Source organism: Periplaneta americana, chromosome 1, assembly GCF_040183065.1.
Source record: "Periplaneta americana isolate PAMFEO1 chromosome 1, P.americana_PAMFEO1_priV1, whole genome shotgun sequence".
In the NCBI taxonomy this organism is placed as follows: Eukaryota; Metazoa; Arthropoda; class Insecta; order Blattodea; family Blattidae; genus Periplaneta; species Periplaneta americana.
Genome location: NC_091117.1, coordinates 112,517,882 through 112,539,390, shown reverse-complemented (window position 1 = coordinate 112,539,390; position 21,509 = coordinate 112,517,882). Strand labels below are relative to the sequence as shown.

The 21,509-nt window shown below is 33.0% G+C and overlaps 1 protein-coding gene across 12 annotated transcripts in view; it reads left to right on the top strand.

Annotated features, from left to right (window-relative positions):
• LOC138699781 (protein FAM50 homolog) overlaps positions 1-21,509 on the top strand; it is a 245,250-nt gene that overhangs the window by 71,627 nt on the left and 152,114 nt on the right. For all 12 annotated transcript variants that reach the window (XM_069826018.1, XM_069826010.1, XM_069825992.1 and 9 more), the window contains one exon: positions 11,923-12,129. In XM_069826018.1, coding sequence (XP_069682119.1) covers positions 11,923-12,129 — 207 coding nt within the window. The remainder of the gene's footprint in view (positions 1-11,922; positions 12,130-21,509) is intronic.

Genomic DNA, 21,509 nt, shown 5'->3' with positions numbered 1-21,509 from the left:
TTCACCTATTGAGACTAATTGCCTTCTGCCATGAAGATAGGTTCTAAAAATATTTAGTGTATTCCCTCGAATACCATAAAATTCTAATTTTGATAGAATTAAGTAGTGATCAATGCAATTGAAAGCTTTGGAGAGATCATAAAACACAGCATTAACTTGTGACCTATTTTCAAAATTTCTTAAAATTTCGTTATTAAAAGCTCAATTGCATCATTTGTTGATTACCTCCTTCTAAAGCCAAATTGGTTAGTACTAAAGAGATTTGAATTTTCAAAGTAGTCATAAATTTGATTGAAAATTACATATTCAAATATCTTAGATAGCACTGGAATGATAGAGATTGGTCTGTAACTATTTGGACTTGATCTATTGCCTTTTTTATAAATTGGGATTACTTTCGAAATTTTTAGTTGATCTGGAAATAGACCTTGTTTTAGACAAATATTGATCATATTTGTAAGAGGAATATAAATTGAATTTATAACTTAAAAAAAAAAAAATCATTTGACATATCGTAAACATCTTTTGAATTTGATTTTTTCAAAGTTTTTATTATATTCCATACCTCTTCAGTGGTGACCTCTCTCCATTTAAAAGTGCATGAGAATTTGCCATTTTCGGTTAGTATTTCCATAGGGGATAGCTCAGAGCATTGAATTTTGGATTTGATTTTGTTCACCGAGTCAATGAAAAATTCATTAAACTCTTCCGGCAATATATTATGATTGTTTATTCGATTTTGAGAGTTACTAGACCTTTCTTTATCAGATTCCAGGCAGTTTTACATTTGTTATCAGAGTTGACAATTAATTTTGTGTTATAGTCTAGTTTCGCTCGAGTTAATTGATTTCTGTATTGTTTCCTAATTTCATATAATTTATTTTTAACTGTGAGCAGACCAGTCTCTTTATAAATATCATGTAGCATTAGTAATTGGGTTTTCATCTGTTTTAATTCTTCAGAGTACCATTTGTTTTTATGTTTTTTGCTAATATTTAGTTTTACATTCTTGACTTCGATTTTGAGAGTTACTAGACCTTTCTTTATCAGATTCCAGGTAGTTTTACATTTGTTATCAGAGTTGACAATTAATTTTGTGTTATAGTCTAGTTTCGCTTGAGTTAATTGATTTCTGTATTGTTTCGTAATTTCATATAATTTATTTTTAACTGTGAGCAGACCAGTCTCTTTATAAATATCATGTAGCATTAGTAATTGGGTTTTCATCTGTTTTAATTCTTCAGAGTACCATTTGTTTTTATGTTTTTTTGCTAATATTTAGTTTTACATTCTTGACTTCGAATGATAAGTTAAAATATTCTAAAATTAAATTTAAAAATGTATTAAAAATTTGAGCTGCATTAGGCTCTTGAACATTGAAGAAGGATTCCCAATCAATATTGTTTATATAACAACAAAATTTCATTACTCTTTCAATGGTAAATAAACGCTTTTTAATAATTTGAGGTTGGTTATATCGCTTCTCAAGTGAATATTTAATTGCAATAATAAGGCAGAGTGGTCGGAATATGGAAAATTTTTTACCTGAATGGTATATGATTCCCGCTGACTATTTATGAAAATGTTGTCAAGGCATGCATTTCCTCTCGTAGGAGTGTAATTTCCTGGATAGAAGTTGAATTGTCTTAATAGATTTAATAGGTCAAGTACAGTTGTTTTCTCTGTTAAGACATCAAAGTCAGAATTTACGTCTCCCCCTATTACTACTGTGTAATTGGACAAATTTAGTGAGTATTTGAAGAAGCTTTTCGAGTTGAATTAAAAAAATATTTGAAGATCCACTTGGAGATCTATAAATACAAATAATTATCAATTTCAAAGAGTCAATCATTACTCCTGAACATTCGAAATGAAATTCTACTTTTAGTTCATTAATTTCCATAGGAATAAAGTCTAAGTTGTTTTTTACAAAAATAGCTGATCCTCCATGAATATGATTAGATCTTTTGAAACAATCACCTAAGTTAAAACTATCAAAATTTATATAGTCGATATTATAGTCACGCAACTAATGTTCTGTAAAACACAAAAATGAATAGGTGTCTAAGTTAAAGAAAGTTTCCAGGAGATTAATTTTGTCACTCAAACCCTGTATATTGAGATATAGACCAGTTATTGTTATTATTGCATTGTTATCATTTGGTGATGATGATTTTTCTATGTGGCCTGCGTTTGGGGGCGCCTCCTTTGAAAAAACCTAGTGACCAAACTCCTTGCGGCCAGATATTGGTGTCCAAAGCTCGTGCAATATTGTCGGAATTTATTGTAATTTTAAACGATGCATAGGAATTAGGAAATTTTGATTTCAGAGGTTCGCATTGTGCCTCCGGGAAACTTTCTTTCACAAAGGACTCTAAACTTTGCACTGCTGTAGATGGGTCTAATCTAGAGACAAATAAGTATCCTTTCTTAGGAACAGTTTTTAGTCCAATATCATTAGTAATTGACTTGTTACCAACTACAATTCTTTTGTTTTTACTAGTAGATCTTTTCTTCCCAACAGTGACCCATTCAGTTTCATCATTATTCTGATTGAATGTTTTGGTTTCTCTAGGAGGAGTTGCCTTGTTACTGTTTACCGTAATGACCTCGTTTTTCTGATTAGGTTTGCTTGAGGTGGTAGGATTGCAAGCAACATCATCAGCCACAGAATGTGCAGTGTTAGCTGAAGTCCCGGGCGTAATATGACTACGGTGGGTTTGTTTACTGCATCTCGCATTAGTAACGACAGCACTATATGACGTTTGTAACTGCGTTGGATTACATGATGATTCCGTAACCTTGCCGATCCTATCACCCACAAGCAAAGATACTTGATTCTTAAGTTGTGCATTTTCTATTTTTAAATCTTTGATGTCAGATTCAAGGGATTTGACATAACCAAGCACTTGATTTAGTGTATCAACTATGTTTTGAGTATTTAAACGAACAGTCTATATTTGCACTGCTAGAGATTCAGCATTGCTTATCTCTGGCAAACATATTTTTCTCTCAGGAGATAGAACTTTTTTTGTTGGCATCTTATTGTTGTTGGAACTTTGATCACTCACCGGAGATTGATCAGTAGATCCAGGAAGTGGACTGCCACGAACTGGTGTGCTGTCACCCCGCGTCGATCTTGCTGCTGTTAGACAGTCTTCGCATCGATAAACAGAGGATCCTCCAGACATAAAGGCCTCAAATTCAGCATCGCCAAATTTGAGGCAATCAAGGTGGAAACGCAGGCCACAGGGCCCAATGCACTTCAAATTCCTACCCTGGATGGCTGAAGAGCACTTCTTGCAGGTATCCTTGGTAGGTCGCATGTTGGGTTGCGTTAGCAAACACACACGAAACAACACATTTACTTCACACACACTCGATTAGGCAACCAAGTGAACTGCAGAGCTTCGTAATAATACGTCTTCTCATCGCAACGGTCAACTGTCAACTATAGGCCTATATACAGTATATATTCTCGATGGATAAATATCTCAGACCAAAGAAGTTTGATGCTGATCGATATTCTGATTCAGCTAAGAAAAAGTCGGATTCCTTGGCTGAAAACTTTTGATCATTTTTATCTTCACTGACGTCTACTCCTTCACATCCAGACGAGTTAAATTTTCTGATTAATTATATGTCTTATTCTGTTTATAGTTTTATAAGTGAAACTGATACATATGAAAATGCTTTGGCTACTCTCAGTGCTCAGTACATGAAGCAATCTAATAAAATTTATGCTAGACATTTATATGACACAAGATGGATAATCTATAGAACAATCTAAATTTAAGCAAAGATTGTAATTTTAAAGCGTAAATCAACTCAAAATAGAGACAATTATATTCGTGACTCTTTTATTGATGGGCTCTCTTCTTCTCAAATACGACAGAGGCTTTTAGAAAATAATACTCTCACATTACAGCAAGCTCGAGCTATGGAGTCTGCTGAAAAAAAAATGTCAAATTCGTACTCCAATATGCTAATCTCTGCTTCTACAGCTAATTGTAGCTCTGCTAACAGTAAACCTAAACCAGCAGAGCCAGAAGAATCTCCTTCTTATGAATTTGCGTTTGTAGATATGCCAAACATAACAGAGTACAGTGTCCTGCTAGAAATGAGGTATGTAAACACTGTTCTAAAAGAGTACATTTTGCTAAAGTTTGTAAAAGTGCTCCTAGAGCTTCTGTAGGCCTACAATCATAGGCCATAACTAATTCAGTAGCTTCTGTTACTGCTGCTTCACCACTAAATCTTGTTACATCTTTGTCTCTCTCTCTCTCTCTATTCGGGTTCCGCATGCTGCTGATAGATGGCAGAAGTTGTGACCCATTTTCTAGTTTTACACCACTTTGACGGGTCACACTGTACATGATGTGTATCTGTGGAGAGTGTATGTTGTGTATTAAGGTGAGTGTATGTGTAAGTGTAGTGTCTGGAATGTGTGATGATGATGGAGATGAGGAAGGGAGAAGGGGAAACCTAGTGCTGGCACACAGCCTACTCCTGTTGAATAGCAACCAGAGAGCCGCCAGGCTTAATGTCCCCATCCGATGGATGAATCACTATCAACAGTGACATATGCCTTCTCTTCATATGCACTGCGGAGAGATTTGGGATTTAATCCAGGCATATTGGTGCACAATCTAGTGATTAGAAGTTGTGCACTGCCATCTCTCCTAGTCCGAGGTAGAACTTTTTATATTAAAATTTCTGACCCTGCCGGGAATCGAACCCGGGCTGGCTAGTCTGGAGGGAGACACGCTACCCCAGAGCTAACTCAGCGGACCCTTTCAGATTCTGAACAACAACATTCAGCCATTGTAGAGGTTATTTGGAAATGGAGACAGTACTTAATTGGCAGACGTTTCCATCTTATAACCGATCAAAAATCTGTCACTTTCATGTTAAATACAAAACACCAAGGGAAAATCAAGAGTAACAAGATTATGAGGTGACAGTTGGAACTCTAGCTAAAGTTACAATATCTTCTACTGCCCTGGAAAAGAAAATATTGTTGCTGATACATTCTCAAGAGTCTCTCTTCAACTAATAGTAATACTCTTATATATCCTGGTGTTACACAAATGAGTCATTGGATTAGAAGTAAAAATCTACCTTTTTCTTTGGATGAGATTCGAAGAATGACTGCTTTGTGTCACATTTGTGCAGAAGTTAAACTTTGTTTTTACAAAAATCCCAGTGGTACTTTGATTAAAACTACCTCGACTTTTGATAGCTAACAAGGAAGACTCTTCAAGTGATAATGGATTTTCACAACGATTTTTCTCCCATAAGTTTCATTTGAAATAAGAAACCGCCCTATAAATTTCTGCATCCAGAAAGCCTAGTTTTCGAAATATAATTTTTCAGATCCTTCAATCTGGAGCTATAAACGCTAATGCAAACAGTGCTATGTGCTAGACCAGCGTTTCTCAAACTTTTCTGAAGTGGGGACCACTTTTTTAAGTCAGAACAATTCCGTGGACCACCTTACACTTGTTCCCTTCGAAAGCAAATTTATCATTTTTTAGCATAATTTAATACCAGTATATTTATATTTTAAAACAAAATTAATTAAATAATTTAATTTAATTTTATATTGGTATTAACTAATTAAATTAATGTTAATAGAAAACATTCATTTTCGTTTTTTAATAAATCTCTAGATATTTGTGTTGAAACGTCACCACCAAATAACACTGATGGCCGGTTTCACTAAGCTTCTTTAAATCAGCACAAACTATTGTCAACAAACGGATTGTTTAATATTAACGAGAGCTTTATTTTTTTTTTTTTAGTAGGTTATTTTATGACACTTTATCAACATCTTCGGATGAGAGCTTTAAAAGTTGACTGTTTCACCATGCCTCGTTTCTGTAAAATTAACGTGCGTTTACTAACGTGGAGATTTTGTACTTGAATCTTGCATGTTATATTTTTCATACAACCATGGCTTCGAATTCGCGAATTTCATTGGTTACATATGACCATGGCCGACTTTGTTTTGTTTGGTATGAGGAAACAATGATAAGCAAACGGGTAAGAGGCAGTAATTTCAAGAACATCTAAAAGTTCTTAGTTCTTGATATTCTTCCTAAATACAGCATATTGTCATACCGTAAATAAAAACAAAAAGACAGATGGAATAACATTAAAAAAATAATTGATTTGGGTAACATATGAAAAAGAATTAAACAGTTTTCCAAATGTAAATAAGAGAAATGTAGATGGTAACCTCAAAAGTAAATCCACGAAGAAATTTGCATATGACAAGGTGGAACAGCTTTAGAATTTGATGCCATAATTATATATGTAGCATTCTCAGCATTTGTTCTTAGACCTAACTTTAGAACGGAAAATCACCTGTTCCATAAATTGCATACTACTTTTCCACTGTATTTCATGCAGATTTATTTAGGTACCCTGTAGCAATTCTGTCCTGCTTGTGTGGCAGGATTCAGGATAGGTGTCATTAATTGGATTTTAAGGGGTATTTATTGTTTCCTAAAAGTAAACCTCCTTGCACCTTCCCATTTCAAAAGGCATCCTCCTCTTTACAATACTATTGTGTACTGACTCCGACCATCTATTTACAATGTCGCTAAAACTAGCACTGTGGTATTCTGTTGATTTCGGAAGTGAACATGGGTTTTTTTGTGGAGATGCAGTTAATCGTATATGCAAGGCATAATAAAATCCTAAACTAACCAAACATAACCAGTCGTATGCGCAAGGTGTATAAGTGGAGTACGAAGGAAACTACCTCAGCACTAGTTTAGCCACAATTTCTCTATGGGGATTTGAATATGAAATTGTTTCAATGTTGAATGAAAAATAGGATCTTCTATTGTAGAATCTTTCGTTCATATTACAGTCAGGAGATATGATTGGAACATGTACACAACCTGTCGTGTCAATGAGACCAAGATATTGTCATGGTCAGCCACTGAAGCACAGATTGTGAGGTGTTCCGAATCCATTTCTTGATTTGAATTGCACAATGCACATTCGTGGCCTGTTACCAATCTAAATGCAGCTACGGACAATTTGCGTGGGAAATCAGGAATTAACTGTTGATTATGATGCAAAGAGTTCCATTTCTTCCCTTGAGATTGTGTTATCAAATTTTGTTGCTGAAGTCTAAGTATGTAGATTTAATAAATCTTTTCACGGAGTAATACGTAGATTTAGTAACAGTCTGTAAGTAGCAGTGCTGCCCTTCTTTGCTAAAGCATCCCCTTTCTCATTTCCCAGGATTCCACAATGGGATGGTATTCATTGGAATACAATTCTTTTATTGAGTGTTATTAATTGGGAGAGCATTTTAGTTATTTCTACTGTTTGAGATGAAGGTGTGTATCTAGAGACTGTTGATAGAATAGCTGCTTTGGAGTTTGACAATATAACTGCAGTCTTAAATTTATTGATGTGGCATAGAAGATTCCTGAGACTTTCACTTATTGCAATGATTTCTCCATCAAAACTTGTTCCATACCCAAGAGATCTATAAAGTGAGAAGAGACAGCACGTAACACCTGCACCTTCACCTTTTTCCCTGGAGATCAAGGATCCGTCGGTGTATAAATGAAGCCATTTTTGTGGAGGGTACCTAATATTAATTGCCTCTAAAGATAATTGTTTCATTATTTCAGTGTTTACTTCTGATTTCAGTATTTCTTTTGTTTTATTTAGATTATACTCTATATTTAATAGAGCTATAGAATTTGCTTTAATTTGTAAGTTTTCTTTTAAATTCGAAATGTTGATTTTCTGTTTTAATTCTTGAACCATGGATATGAAACTTTTTTGAGTTTTTAATCTACAGAGAGGACTGTATGAATGGCAATTGTTTCCTGGTAATCTGATAAGTTTTTCATATTGAATCAATGCTGTTTCTTCTATTGTCATTTTGATGCTGTTAATATTAGTGAGGAATCTCATAGTATCTATTGGAGTTGTTTTGATTCCACCAGTAATGAGCCTGAGAGCTTGATTTTGAACACGTTTTATTTCGTTTATGAAAGGTGAAGTAATCAAAATTTCTCTGCAGTATGTCAGCACTGGCTGTATAAACATTTTGTATGTAGTGTTCAAAGTATTTCTAAAACATCCCCATTTCTTTCCTGCTAGTCTTTTCAGAAGGGAGAATCTTTTACGAGCTTTTTCAGAAATATATTTCAAATGGTTGCTCCATGTTAACTTACTGTCGAAAATAACTCCAAGATATTTGGATTCATAAGTCCTAGGAAGGTGTTTGTCATTGTATTGGATGTTGAATTCTCTTTCTTTTTTACCAAGTGAAAATATTTGGTAGTTACTTTTACTTAAATTGATGTGTTCCATTCATGTAGTTAATTTAGAGCTTTAAGAGCAGAATTTTGAATTTTGTCTCTATGTCTGTAAGATCCGGAAGTCCACAAAACTATATCATCTACAAATAGTGCTGTTTGCTGTTTTCATGTTTGAGTCTTCTAATAGGCAGGGTAAGTCATTTATATAAATATTGAATAAAGTTGTGCTGAGGACAGCGCCCTGAGGTAGACCTTGATATGTTTATCTGTAACTACAAAGTGAGTTATTGAATTTCGTAGCAATGAATCTTTGACTAAGGAATTTTGATATCCATCTGAACATATTGCTGGAGATACCTAATTTCTGGAGTTTTAGTAATAATTTATTTCTCCAAACAGAGTCATATGCTAATTGAAAGTCTATAAATATTGCCAAGGTATTTTCTATCTTGTTACGAGGCGCATCCAGAAAGTAAGTTTCCCGATTTTTTCCCCTTGAAAGTAAACGTAATTAGCTGTGTCAATTGCGCATGCGTAACAGATCTATGACGTATCAATCATATGCCAGCCGGACAGGTTCCGCCTGGTGCCAGTAGCATGGCAGCAGTGGCCGAAATGGAAGCTCTTATTCCTTCTCCTGCCGCCTGTGAGGTTTGGTCGGTGATAAAGTTCTTTGATGCACAAAGCATTGCGACAATTGAAATTCATCAGCAGCTCTGTCAGGTCTATGGGCCGAACATCATGAGTAAGCAGGTGGTGCATTGCTGGTGAAGGCAGTTTTCCGAAGGTCGTCAAAGTGTCCATGATGAAGAGTGCAGTGGGCAACAATCTTACTTAGTTACTTGGATACTGTGAGAAAAGTTTGTATATACTACATAAAATGTACACAGTTTTTGTTGATTAAAGCCTTAAACAAAATATGCATTAGATATTTTTATAACACAGTAACATTAAAGTTCATTACAATTTTTAATTAGGACCATCTGGAGGAGACTTATTGCAAAAGCCAAAACCCAAAATACACTGTAGTGTGATGGTGTTGGGAATGGGGTCGGGTGTAGCCTTCATATAAATTAGATAAATACTGTTTTTGTTATCATATATGATCTTTGTGAGAATGTGCTTCTTTATTTTAATAGAAGTACTTTCAATTGTGTAGTCCAATTTTTGTGATGTGCTTTTTGAAAGTTTCAGTTGTTTCAAGAAAATTCCTCCCCTCCTCTAATGAAAAGACATACTGACCTCTGTATCTTGTAATTTGCGATCATTTTGAGGGGTCTGTGTAGCCTAAGTATTCTTAAAATATTTGCATACCAGTTCTATTTGTTGTATTATATTCTTTATGTTAAATGGAAGACAACCAGTTGTCCACTGCTGTGGAGTAACAGCATGCCTGACCGTGAATGAGCGGGCCCAGATTCAAATCCTGGTTAGGACAAGTTACCTGATTGAGAATTTTTCTGGAGTTTTTCCTCAACCCATTAGGAGCAAATACTGGGTAACTTTTGGCACTGGACCCTGGACTAATTTTGCTGACATTATCACCTTCATGTCATTCAGATGCTAGATAACCATAGCAGTTGATAAAGCGTCATAAAATAATCAATTAAGAAAAAGACAACAATTCTGTTTGTAATCGGAATTCCTTTTCTGATTTAAATGAGAACATTTCTTCACTGAACATAAATGCTAGGTGTCATAGTAACGTGTTTGTTATAGCAACCTGTATTGGTTTTTCTGGTTATTAAAGCCTTAAATTCTAAAAGGTATTTTCTTTACAATTTAATAAGCAGAAATTATAAAAAATAAAGTAGCTGTTATTACGTCCTATAAGATATGATGTAGAGATAAATACTAATGGCGCAGAACAACAATGGAGGAATTGGTATTGTACGTTTAAAAATTTCACGAAATCTACAAAAGCTAATGAAGAATAGAAGCTTTTGCTGCTCACTCATTATATTGCTCCCTCTTTATATGACCATATCAGCAAAGTGTATACCTACTCTGCTGCTAACGCAGTATTGGAATCCTTGTATGTTAAACCAAAGAATGAAGTTTTTTCTCAGATATCAACTTTCTACTAGGTGTCAGTTACAGGGTGAGTTCGTGAATCAATATATTGAAGCATTAAAATTATTAAGCAAACATTGCAATTTCAAGACTGTGCAGCTAACCAAAATAAAAATGATTTTATACACGATTCATTTATCAGTGGTCTGTTATCACAACACAATAGGCAACGCGTACTTGAAAATTTAACACGACCATTAGATGTTGCCATTAATCAAGCCAGATCATTAGAAATGGCAGAACAAAATTCAAAACCTTTATTGCCGTAAATCCGTCTGTTAATGTTGTACTTGATCAGAATAAGCAACTTTTAAATCATGTAAACTCTACTTTTGGATTATTTATACAGTTACGAATATGCGGTGCAATTTTTGTGGTCGTGAAAAGCATCCTCATACTCAATATCCAGCTAGAAATGCCATCTGTAAGATAGTCCCAACTGAGGACAATGGAGTTTTAGGCGTGAAAATCCTAATGAAGTAATGAGAAAGAACAACCAGTGGCCTCACATAGTAGTGGAATTAATGCATGTAAAAGATTCCTTCATCCATGAATGAAAACAAAATTTTGTCCAGGTCTACCATTACACTGTTATTAACTAATGTCGAGTATTTGGCTGATGTTACCTTGAGTAGAGTTCTATGTTAACATAGTAGCACAAAGGTTCAGGTATTTGCACTTAATTTCTTAGCTGACGTTTTCATTTACTTTTCCTGCTGTAACTTCCTACTTCCTAACTGTGATACAGGGAAATTATCAAATTATTTCAATTTAGCTACATGCATAATAGGGCTTACATGACTTAATGCAGACCTAAATGTGGTATCTTCATTATCATGTGGTAAAAGAAAACTATGTGAGGTTTTGTAAGAACACTCTTGTCAAGAAGACATGTAAAAAGATTCACTTTTTTTAACTACGTCACACATGTTTTGCATTGCTTGTTTAGTCAAATATTAACAATTTTATTGGCAAAATTAAGAGGTAAAATGCTTCTATTTTTTCTCATTTTCGCCCTGAAGTATATCAAGAAGCTTCAGTCTTTTGTCAGGTCTTGCATGTGTTCCATATGCACATCATTCTGCCTTCGAATTCATCACAAGAAAACAAAAGTTTTTATGACAATCTGTGCTTTCATGTACAGCTATCCTCAAGTTGTGTGGTGAAAATGGAAGCAGAGGTCACGTGAACTAATCAGAGAGCTGCAGTTTCGATAGAAAATGAATGCACTACTCTGTCTGTGCAGAAATCTGTCCCAGTAATGATTAGGAAGATTCCTAATGGTGAAAAGTGGAAATACCCATATATCATAATCTTGCTGGTTCATACAGCCATCTCTGTCAGGATCTTGCAGATGTACTAATATGAGATTTACAAAGTAAAAATAAGTGTCAGTTATGTGGAGACTAGTTGAGAAGAACCAGTAGTTTAATTTTCAAGTGCTTCAGATTAGAATTTAACTGTCACACAATAGATATGTTATGGTGTTATTTATTTATGTACTTATTTATTTACTTATTTATCCTACTTATTTACTTATTATTTATTTCAGATACAAGCATTGTCATTCACGTTAGATGATGATGAAGACGAACAAGAAGAAGAAGTTAACGAATGTAATGAAGAAGAAAATGATGAAGATAAGATTCAGCCTCCTGTGAAAAAGAAAATACGAAAAAATCCAGATGTTGATACAAGCTTCCTGCCTGACCGAGAGAGGGAAGATGAAGAAAATAAACTACGAGAGGAATTGAGGCAGGCAAGTTTTATACTTCGAGTACAAATTATTTAATTGAAATCAGAATGAAATCTGTCATATATCGAATCAGCATCTTAATGACGTTTTAATCATAAGTGTTTGCATAGAGCTTTATTTTGAGTTTGTAATACTTTCATTTGTCTTTACATTTAAAAAAATTAAGTTCCACTGTCTCATGCTATGATGTACTAAGAGCAGTCAGTTATTGTAATGTTGTAGAAGGTCTGTTTAGGAATTTTTCACGAAAATGCACGTCCCTTATAAAATTATAAAAAGAAATTATTTTTCGTGTGCTGCTTGTCTGTCTGTATGTCTGGCCAGTAATTTGTGTGTAATGATTTTCCTGAACTGTAGGACAGACTTTTCCCAGTGTCTACAAAATATATAAAAATATATCAAACCTCCTTTAAATAACCTCTTTCAACTAAAAACTAGTTTAACCGAAATGTGTATGTTGTGTAACTGAATTTTTATAAAGAAATTTCATAGTTATACTACAACAGTAAAGAATCAATATTTAGACTTGGTGATGATGATGATAATAATAATTAATAATAATAATAATAATAATAATAATAATAATAATCATTATTATTATTATTATTATTATTTTTATTTTATTTTATTTTTATTGATATTTATTTACTGGTCAACAGGTGTTGGCCAATAAAAGTTCAGCACAGCGATACAAATAAAAAAACAATAATAAAATTGTACGACAGTAGTGTATACAATTATAGCATAATAAATAGCAATGAAAGAACAAAGTTAACAATGGTTAATCGATACAAAAATAAAAACTAATATAAATTATATATAGTGATATCAATGATAAAGAATAACAGAAAAATAATACAAAATACTTACTTTTGCAGATTATATAAAAGAATATAACAATGCCAAGAATAGATATAATAATAATACTTTATCGCCAGAACAAAGATACATATTGCTTTTTTTATATAAAACATTCTAGCACTCGTGCTCAAGGGGCATTCCATATAATGTTAAGACATTTTATTAAATAACAGAGTAAAAGTAAACAAGAAAAAGGAGAAGAAATAACACAGATATCACAATAATTGAACTTTAAATTTTCTCTCTAAACAGCATTTTTTTTTTCCGAAACTTAAATTTAAAAATAAGGAATATTAGGAAATTGTATGTTTGGGAATTTAGTTATTATCATGTTGTAAAGCCTTGAACCGAAGTTGCTACTGTGATTATATGCTACAGTTGTCAAGCATATGTTATCTGATCTTTTGGTTTTATATTTATGTGAATATAAATTAAATATATTTCGATTTTTATGTACGAAATTCAATAATACATTGTTAAAAATTTGATGGAAGTCAAATACTTCAAATTCTGAATACAACAGTTCTGAAGGATAATCAAGAGGTTTATTAAGGCATATTTTTATTATTCTTTTCTGTAGCAGAGTTATTGGTATGAGGGAAGTACTATAAGCACTATCACATCCTATAATACCATAATATGATACAGTTTGTACTCTTGTACTACAGTTGCGCTCAAACTTCCTGATGTTTCATGAGCACCAGTAACATGCAAGCACGATGTTGTTATGACTACTCTCTCAGTCTCTGTCTCTCAGCGGCAATAGTTTTAAAACTGGAGCGCGACCTTTTACCTGAGATTGGTTTGATAGGGAGATGCAGAAGGCTTCTTAATAATAATAATAATAATAATAATAATAACATCACCATCACCATCACCATCACCATCACCATCACCATCACCATCACCATCACCATCACCATCACCATCAACAATAATAATAATTTATTTATTTATTTATTTATTTAGAATATTAACGTTCAAAAACAACAGCACAAGGCCAATTACAGTTTTGCACGATACAAAACAGAACAAAACAACAAATGATGATGAGAATGAATGATAGAAAATGGCAATGAGATGAAATACAAACAATATAATGGTCTACATAAATCATTGATCAAATAATAATTATAAAATTAGTACAATGAGATAATTGAAATAATGGAATAGTCTACATTAATGAATTGACCAAATGCAAGAAATAAAATGGACAAATAATTATTAAAATTAGATCAGTGAGTTAAAAACTCAAAGATATACTACACATTAAATGGATCCAAGTTGAATCCATGCAAATTAGCATATTTAATGCATCTGCAGACCGGAGAGAGAGATTTAGGATTCTTATTATAAAACAATTTATGAAATCTTAAACCATTAGCAGGAATACGAAGACTGATATTGCTTATGAAAGATTCACAATCAATATCACCCTTAAAGACTTTGCAAAAAAATAAATAATAAAGATCCTGACGTCTGGTGAACAAACTACCGCAATTGAAATAATTGCATTTAATCTCATAGTTATAATCGGAATTTGGTAAAAATCTATAAGAACACAAGGAAATAAATTTTCTTTGAATATTCTCCAATTTAGCCGAGTCAGTGGAAGTAATGGAGTTCCATACAACAGATGCATATTCAAGCTTGGATCTAACCAACGTATAGTATAAAATTAATAAACACATAGGAGTGGAAAAAGAATAAGTTATAGACCTAATTAGACCAAGCATTCTTAACGAATGGGTATAAATATATTGCACATGATCATGGAAATATAATTTTGAATCAAGTAGGACACCAAGATCTCTAATACAATCTTTCCTAGTAATTACGACATTACTGAGAGAATAGTTAAATTTTAGGGAGATAGTTTTCCATGAAAAGGAAATAACAGAAGTTTTGGATTGATTAATTTTCATTCCATTTTCAACAGACCATTGTGAAATTGAATTAATGTCATTTTGAAGAATTTGACAATCAACCAAACTATTAATTTTGCGAAAGATTTTGAGATCATCCGCAAATAAAAGGCAGCTAGAACTTATTCTTTTACTTATATCATTTATAAATAATAAAAATAAGAGAGGTCCCAATGTAGAACCTTGAGGAACACCGCATAAGCTATTAAATGGAACCGAGAGAGAATTACCTAGTCGAACACAAGACTGTCTATCTGTTAAATAATTTTCAAACCAATTAACGTAGTTAGTGGAGAGACCAAAATTACTTAATTTATTTAATAAAATTTTGTGAGGAACAACATCAAATGGTTTGCTAAAATCAAAATAAATTGAGTCAATTTGATCTTGATTTTCAACTATAGGCATTATGAGATTAAGATAGGAAACTAAATTAGTAGTTGTAGATTTCCCTCTTTTAAATCCATGTTGGGCCGAATTGATCTTATTTTTGACATAAAATGAAATGTGTTTGTGAATAATTTTTTCAAAAATTTTAGAAAAATTGTTTAGGATAGAAATGGGTCTATAATTAGTAACACTGTTTTTATTACCATTTTTGAAAACTGGAATAATGGATGCTTCCTTCCAAAGTGACGGGTAAATTCCTGTTTTTAAGCTAAGATTGAATAAAAAAGTTAAAACAGGCAAGAGAATATTAGAGCAACCCTTGATTATAAAATTAGGAATGCTATCAGTACCTTTACATTTATTAGGCTTTAGCTTTGTAATAGCTTTATTTACATCATCGAATGTAATATTAGGCAGGGACAAACAGTCAGTGATATTAGAATCATAAGTAATGAAAGTAGAGTTACAATTTTGTTGAACAGATTTAAATTGACAAGCAAATGCATTTGCAATTTCTTTTTCATCTGTGATGTGAACGCCATTTATTATTAGTTCTGTGGGATTACTATTAGTTTTTCGAAAAGTTTCTACATATTTCCAAAATTTATTTGGTTCGTGCTTTAGGTTATCATCAATTGATTGTAACCATTTGAATTTATCAGATTTAATCATGGCTTTGACTTGTTTTCTAAAATTAGAAAAAATTTGATAATGATGATCAGTTTTAAATTTTTTGTAATTTCTATGAGCTTTATTTTTTTTCTTAATAAGCTGACGTAAATCGTTTGAAAACCATTTAGGATAGTGCGATTTTTTAACAAAGGTGACAGGGACAGAAAGGGATATAGCATTGTTTATAATTTGAGACAAGGAATTTGCAGCAGTGTTTACATCAGTAGTCTGATATATGCTAGTCCAATCATAATTGTATAGAATAGAATAAAGATTCAGATAATCACCTTGAGAATAATTTAAATAAGAACTGATTAGAGAGTGTTCCGGTAATGATAATTTTACTTCAATATAAATAGAGATAGATGGATGATAAGTATTCTCTAAAACTAGAGAGTGATCGGCAAGTTTAACTGTACTGTTTTTATCATTAGTAAAAACCAAATCAAGAAGCTTTTTACTCGTAACGGTAGAGTTAATTTGAATTAATCCAAGAAGGCAGGACGAGGAATATAAATCCTTAGCCTTAATTTTAGAATAATAATGAGTGTCATTAAGATTGGAACCAGTTGTCCAGTCCATACCAGGAGTATTAAAATCACCAAGGATTACTATTCTAGAATTATGAGTGTCGAGATTTTTTTCAAGAAAATTAAGATAAGATTTTAAGTGAATATGATCTGTATCAGGAGAGAAATAATGGTTACCAATTAACAGATTAAAACCATCAGTCATTCTAAGTTCAACCCAAACGCATTCACTAATAATTTCTAAGTCAAAACGTCTTTTAGTAAAAGGTAACTGGTTGCTAATCGCAGTTAGGACACCACCACCTCTTTTTTTGTTAGTGTCTGCAAACAGTCTATCTGCACGAAACACAGTATAGTTATTTGGAAATAAATTAGAATTAATAACTGACTCAGATAACCATGTTTCAGTGAGACAGATAATGAGATCATTATTACTCACTATATTCTGAAAAATTTCATCAACTTTAGTGTTAAGTCCTCGAACATTTTGGTAGAAAATCTCGAGATGATTAATAGAACTGAACATTGAAAATGAGAGCGAGCAAGACTAAGACTAAGAGGCATTTCCGTGAGAATCAACAGAGTTCGAATTAGCAGAATGCGCAAAGTGCTGCTCAGGCTTTAATTTACGATAAAATGGTGCAATTAGGCAACCAGCAGGCCAAACTTCAGGTTTGTTAATGGAATCGAAATCCCTCACATCAACAGTGATGTGAAAGGAAGAATATGATTGATATTTGGTTTTTAGTTTAGTTACAGCAAGAGATCTTAGCTGAAGTTGATTCTTCAGGGAGTCCTCTATACTGTTTGTGTTGACTTTGGAACTAAATCTCGAAACAAATAGAGATTTAGTTTTAATTCTCTCAGGGGCCATTTCAGTGCTACTCAAGGCCAATGTTCCAACTTTAGGTTCTCTTTTTTTTATATTTTTTGCGAGTAACTAATTGAAAACCATCAGATACGTTGGCAGAAGTTGAAACATTGGCCTGATTTAGTTCAATATTGTTATGTCTATCATTAGCAGGAGGAGTTGTTGACACAGACTTCCTTGTTGCTGACGCATCAGAATTGCAAGTATGCAAGTTGTCAGCAGCTTTGTTCACAGACACTACCTTGCTATATGATTTCTTAATGGGGTCATTATACTGACCCACAGAAGAAATACTATGAGATGATTTAGGGGGGCAGCACCCCTTTGATAACATTTCTGCCATTTGAACATTTAGGATAGAATTTTCATTTGCAAGTTCAGCGTAAGACTTCCTAGGGCCCTTAGCTTGCACAGATTCATATTGCATTGATTCAGAAGGGGCATTACCCTTATTAGTGAGAACATTAGAATTAGTTTTCACAAAAATTTCGGCCACCTGAATTTTCAGAGCCGCATTTTCGTTCTTAAGTTCTATCATCTCCTTTTGGAGACTCTTCACATATTCCAAAATGTCGCTCACTGTGTCCAGAATGTTCACACTATTTAGTCGAACACTCTCAACCTGAACGGAAAGTGAATCTACTGAAGGCAGGCTCGGTAGGTTGAGATCCCTTGTAGGTGAAACGACTTTTTTTGTAGGCGAAAGTGTAGGTGAGATCACCTTCTTCTCACCTGGAGCAGTAGGACGCACTGGTGTGTTGTCCCCCTGTGTAGATTTCAATGCACTCACACACTTTTTACACTTAAAAGTAGAACTGCCACTCTGCATGTAGATATCATACTCGGCCTCACCAATATTTAGGCAATCAAGATGATAACGAAGACCATAAGGCCCTGCACACTTCAGAAACTTTTGCCTTCCAAAGAAAGGCAAGTTACACACAAGACAGACGTCTTTACTAGGTGCCATATCCAAATTACAACTTCGATGCACCTGCTGTACGCTGCAAGTTACGGGAGCTACACGCACACACAACCAAACAGCATGACGGCTCACGACCGAAATGATAATAATAATAATAATAATAATAATAATAATAATAATAATAATTTTATTTATTTATTTATTTATTTAATGTGCTGTACAACAGCCAGTGGCCAATTACAGTTCAGCACAAATATAACAAAAACATAAAACAAAAATAATTATTACACATAAATATAATTACAATTACAATAATGACGATGGATGGATAACTAAGAATACTACGAGACAATGTTAATTGAGTATAATGCCTAAAAGAATACATAAATGATAAATCGTTGCCAAGAGCAAACAAAGTCTATACATTGAAGGGATCGAATTCGCAGCCATGCATGTTGGCATTTTTAATGCATCTGGAGACTGGTGAAAGAAATTTCGAATTTCTAATATAGAAAAGTTTGTGGGCTCTCATATCTTTTGTTGGAATACGTAAGGTAATATTGTTTAAGAAAGAGTCACAGGATATATCACCTTTGAGGACTTTACAAAAGAACAGATAATCTAGCTCATGGCGTCTAGCATATAGATTTTGACAATTAAAATATTCACATTTTCTCTCATAACTATACCCGGAATTAATGGGCAGAAATCTGAATGAACATAAGGATATAAATTTTCTTTGTATATTTTCTAATTTAGCCGAGTCCGTAGTTGTAATCGAGTTCCAAACTACAGATGCATATTCTAGTTTCGATCGCACCAATGTATAGTATAGCATTAAAAGAGAATCGGGCGTGGAAAAAGAATAAGTTATTGACCGTATTATTCCTAGCATTCTGATTGCGTGATTGTAAATGTAATCAACGTGACTATGAAAATACAATTTACTGTCAAAGAATATTCCCAAATCTTTTACACAATCCGTTCTGTTAATTAGTACATTATTTAGATAATAATTAAATTTCAGTGAAGAAGTTTTTCTAGAAAAGGTTATTACATTAGTTTTGGATACGTTAATTTTCATACCATTGTCTTCCGACCATTTAGCGACTGAATTAATGTCACATTGAAGTGATTGACAGTCAGTACTACTTTTGATTGTACGAAAAATTTTTAAATCGTCTGCAAATAATAAACAGTCAGAACTTATTCTTTTACATATATCATCTATGAATATAATAAATAGGAGAGGTCCTAAAGTAGATCCCTGTGGGACTCCGCAATTTATATTATAAGAATAAGAGTGTATATTAAACAGTCTTATACATGAAACTCTATTACTTAAATAATTTTCGAACCACTTTACGTAGCTTACAGAAAGGCCAATATTTCCTAACTTATGAAGAAGCATATAGTGCGGAACTACATCAAAAGCTTTGCTGAAATCAAAATATATTGAATCAGTTTGTCCCTGCGTTTCAATTATTGGTACAATTTGATTTAGATATGTGACCAGGTTAGTGACAGTGGATTTAGTTTTAGTAAATCCATGTTGTGAAGAATTGAGCTTGTTTTTCACATAAAACGATATATGTCTGTAAATAATGGTTTCAAAAATTTTTGAAAAGTTATTTAGGATCGAGATAGGTCTGTAGTTTCTGACATCATTTCTTTTTCCGTTTTTAAATATAGGAATAATTGCAGCCTGTTTCCATAGTGAGGGAAATTCACCATTTTTCAAACTAATATTAGATATGTGGGCTAAAAGAGGAATAAATATATTAGAGCATCCTTTAATTATAAAATTTGGAATACCATCAGTGCCAGTTGTTTTTGTTGGTTTCAGTTTTTTAATTGCTTTACGAACGTCATCATGTGTTACTTTAGGTATAGGTAACGAGTCTGTTATATTCGTAATAATGTTTTCATATGTATGGCTGTGTTTAGTCTGAACAGATTTGAAGTGATCAGCAAAAGCATTAACAGTGTCTAACTGATCTGTGATGTGTTTATCGTTAAGAATTAATTCAGAGGGATAATTATCTGTCTTCCGAAATGATTCAACATATTTCCAAAACTTTTTTGGTTCCTTTTTAAGATTTTCATTAATATTTTGAAGCCATGATAATTTATCCAATTTAATTTTAGATTTCACAAGTTTTCTATAGTAGGAAAATGCTTGCTAATAAAATTCAGTTTTGAATTTTTTATATTTTTATGTGCATGGTCTTTCTTTCTAATAAGTTTACGTAAGGTGTTAGAAAACCATTGTGGATAACTAGATCTTTTGAATTTCATGTTGAAGGTATACCGATAAGCTATCACAATTTGACTATAATTATGTGTGTGTATTCCGCCTTTGCTTATCATACAATTAAATGAATCAATTAATTAGTCATATTTTTCATTAACGTTTTCGGTACGTAAATTGTACCATCTTCAGATGTATGTGTATGATGCTAATTGTTAACCAAGCCTATGGGTACATGTATCGTGGACTTAAATGATCAGTGTTTTTGTGCATACTGTGCTATGTCGGAGAAGTGTTGCCATGATTACATAAATGATTACCTTAACTCTTATATACTATTTGCTGGTGCAACACATTATCAAAATTAAATTAGAATGTTTCAGTCAATATTTAAAACACTATTTAAAAACACTATTTAAAAAAACACTGTTTAAAACTGTTTAAAAAGCACATAGTTTGTACATCACTTTAAATATATGAAGTATGTGATCACTTATTGTGTGGTGTTTGCCGGTGTGAAGTTAAATGAGGCAGTTGTGGTGATCTTGTTATTTAGTGTTGAGCTGGACGCAGTATCGTTAACATGGCTATGTTTGCTAAAAGTGATGTTGAGACACTTCTATAATAGTTGATGGCATTACTGTGATTTGTACCCATAGATGTAATGTTATAACAGAATGAAGGTTGTCAAGTCCATGGATTTAGTATCGCCTGGCGTGTCTGTAACAATATGATTAAGTATTAGTCTATGAATTTGAAATTGGGAATGTTTGTAATTGAAAATTTGGAAATTCCTTTAACTGGTATTGGTTATGGTTAACTGCTAGGGGTAATGCCTATTATGTAAGAAAAGTAACTTACAGTTTTAACGTGTATTGGTCTGCTCGTGCTTGATGCTAGGCTGATACTAAAGCGGTGGGCTTGCTCACAGTATTTTTTTTTTTAAGTTATGTTGTCT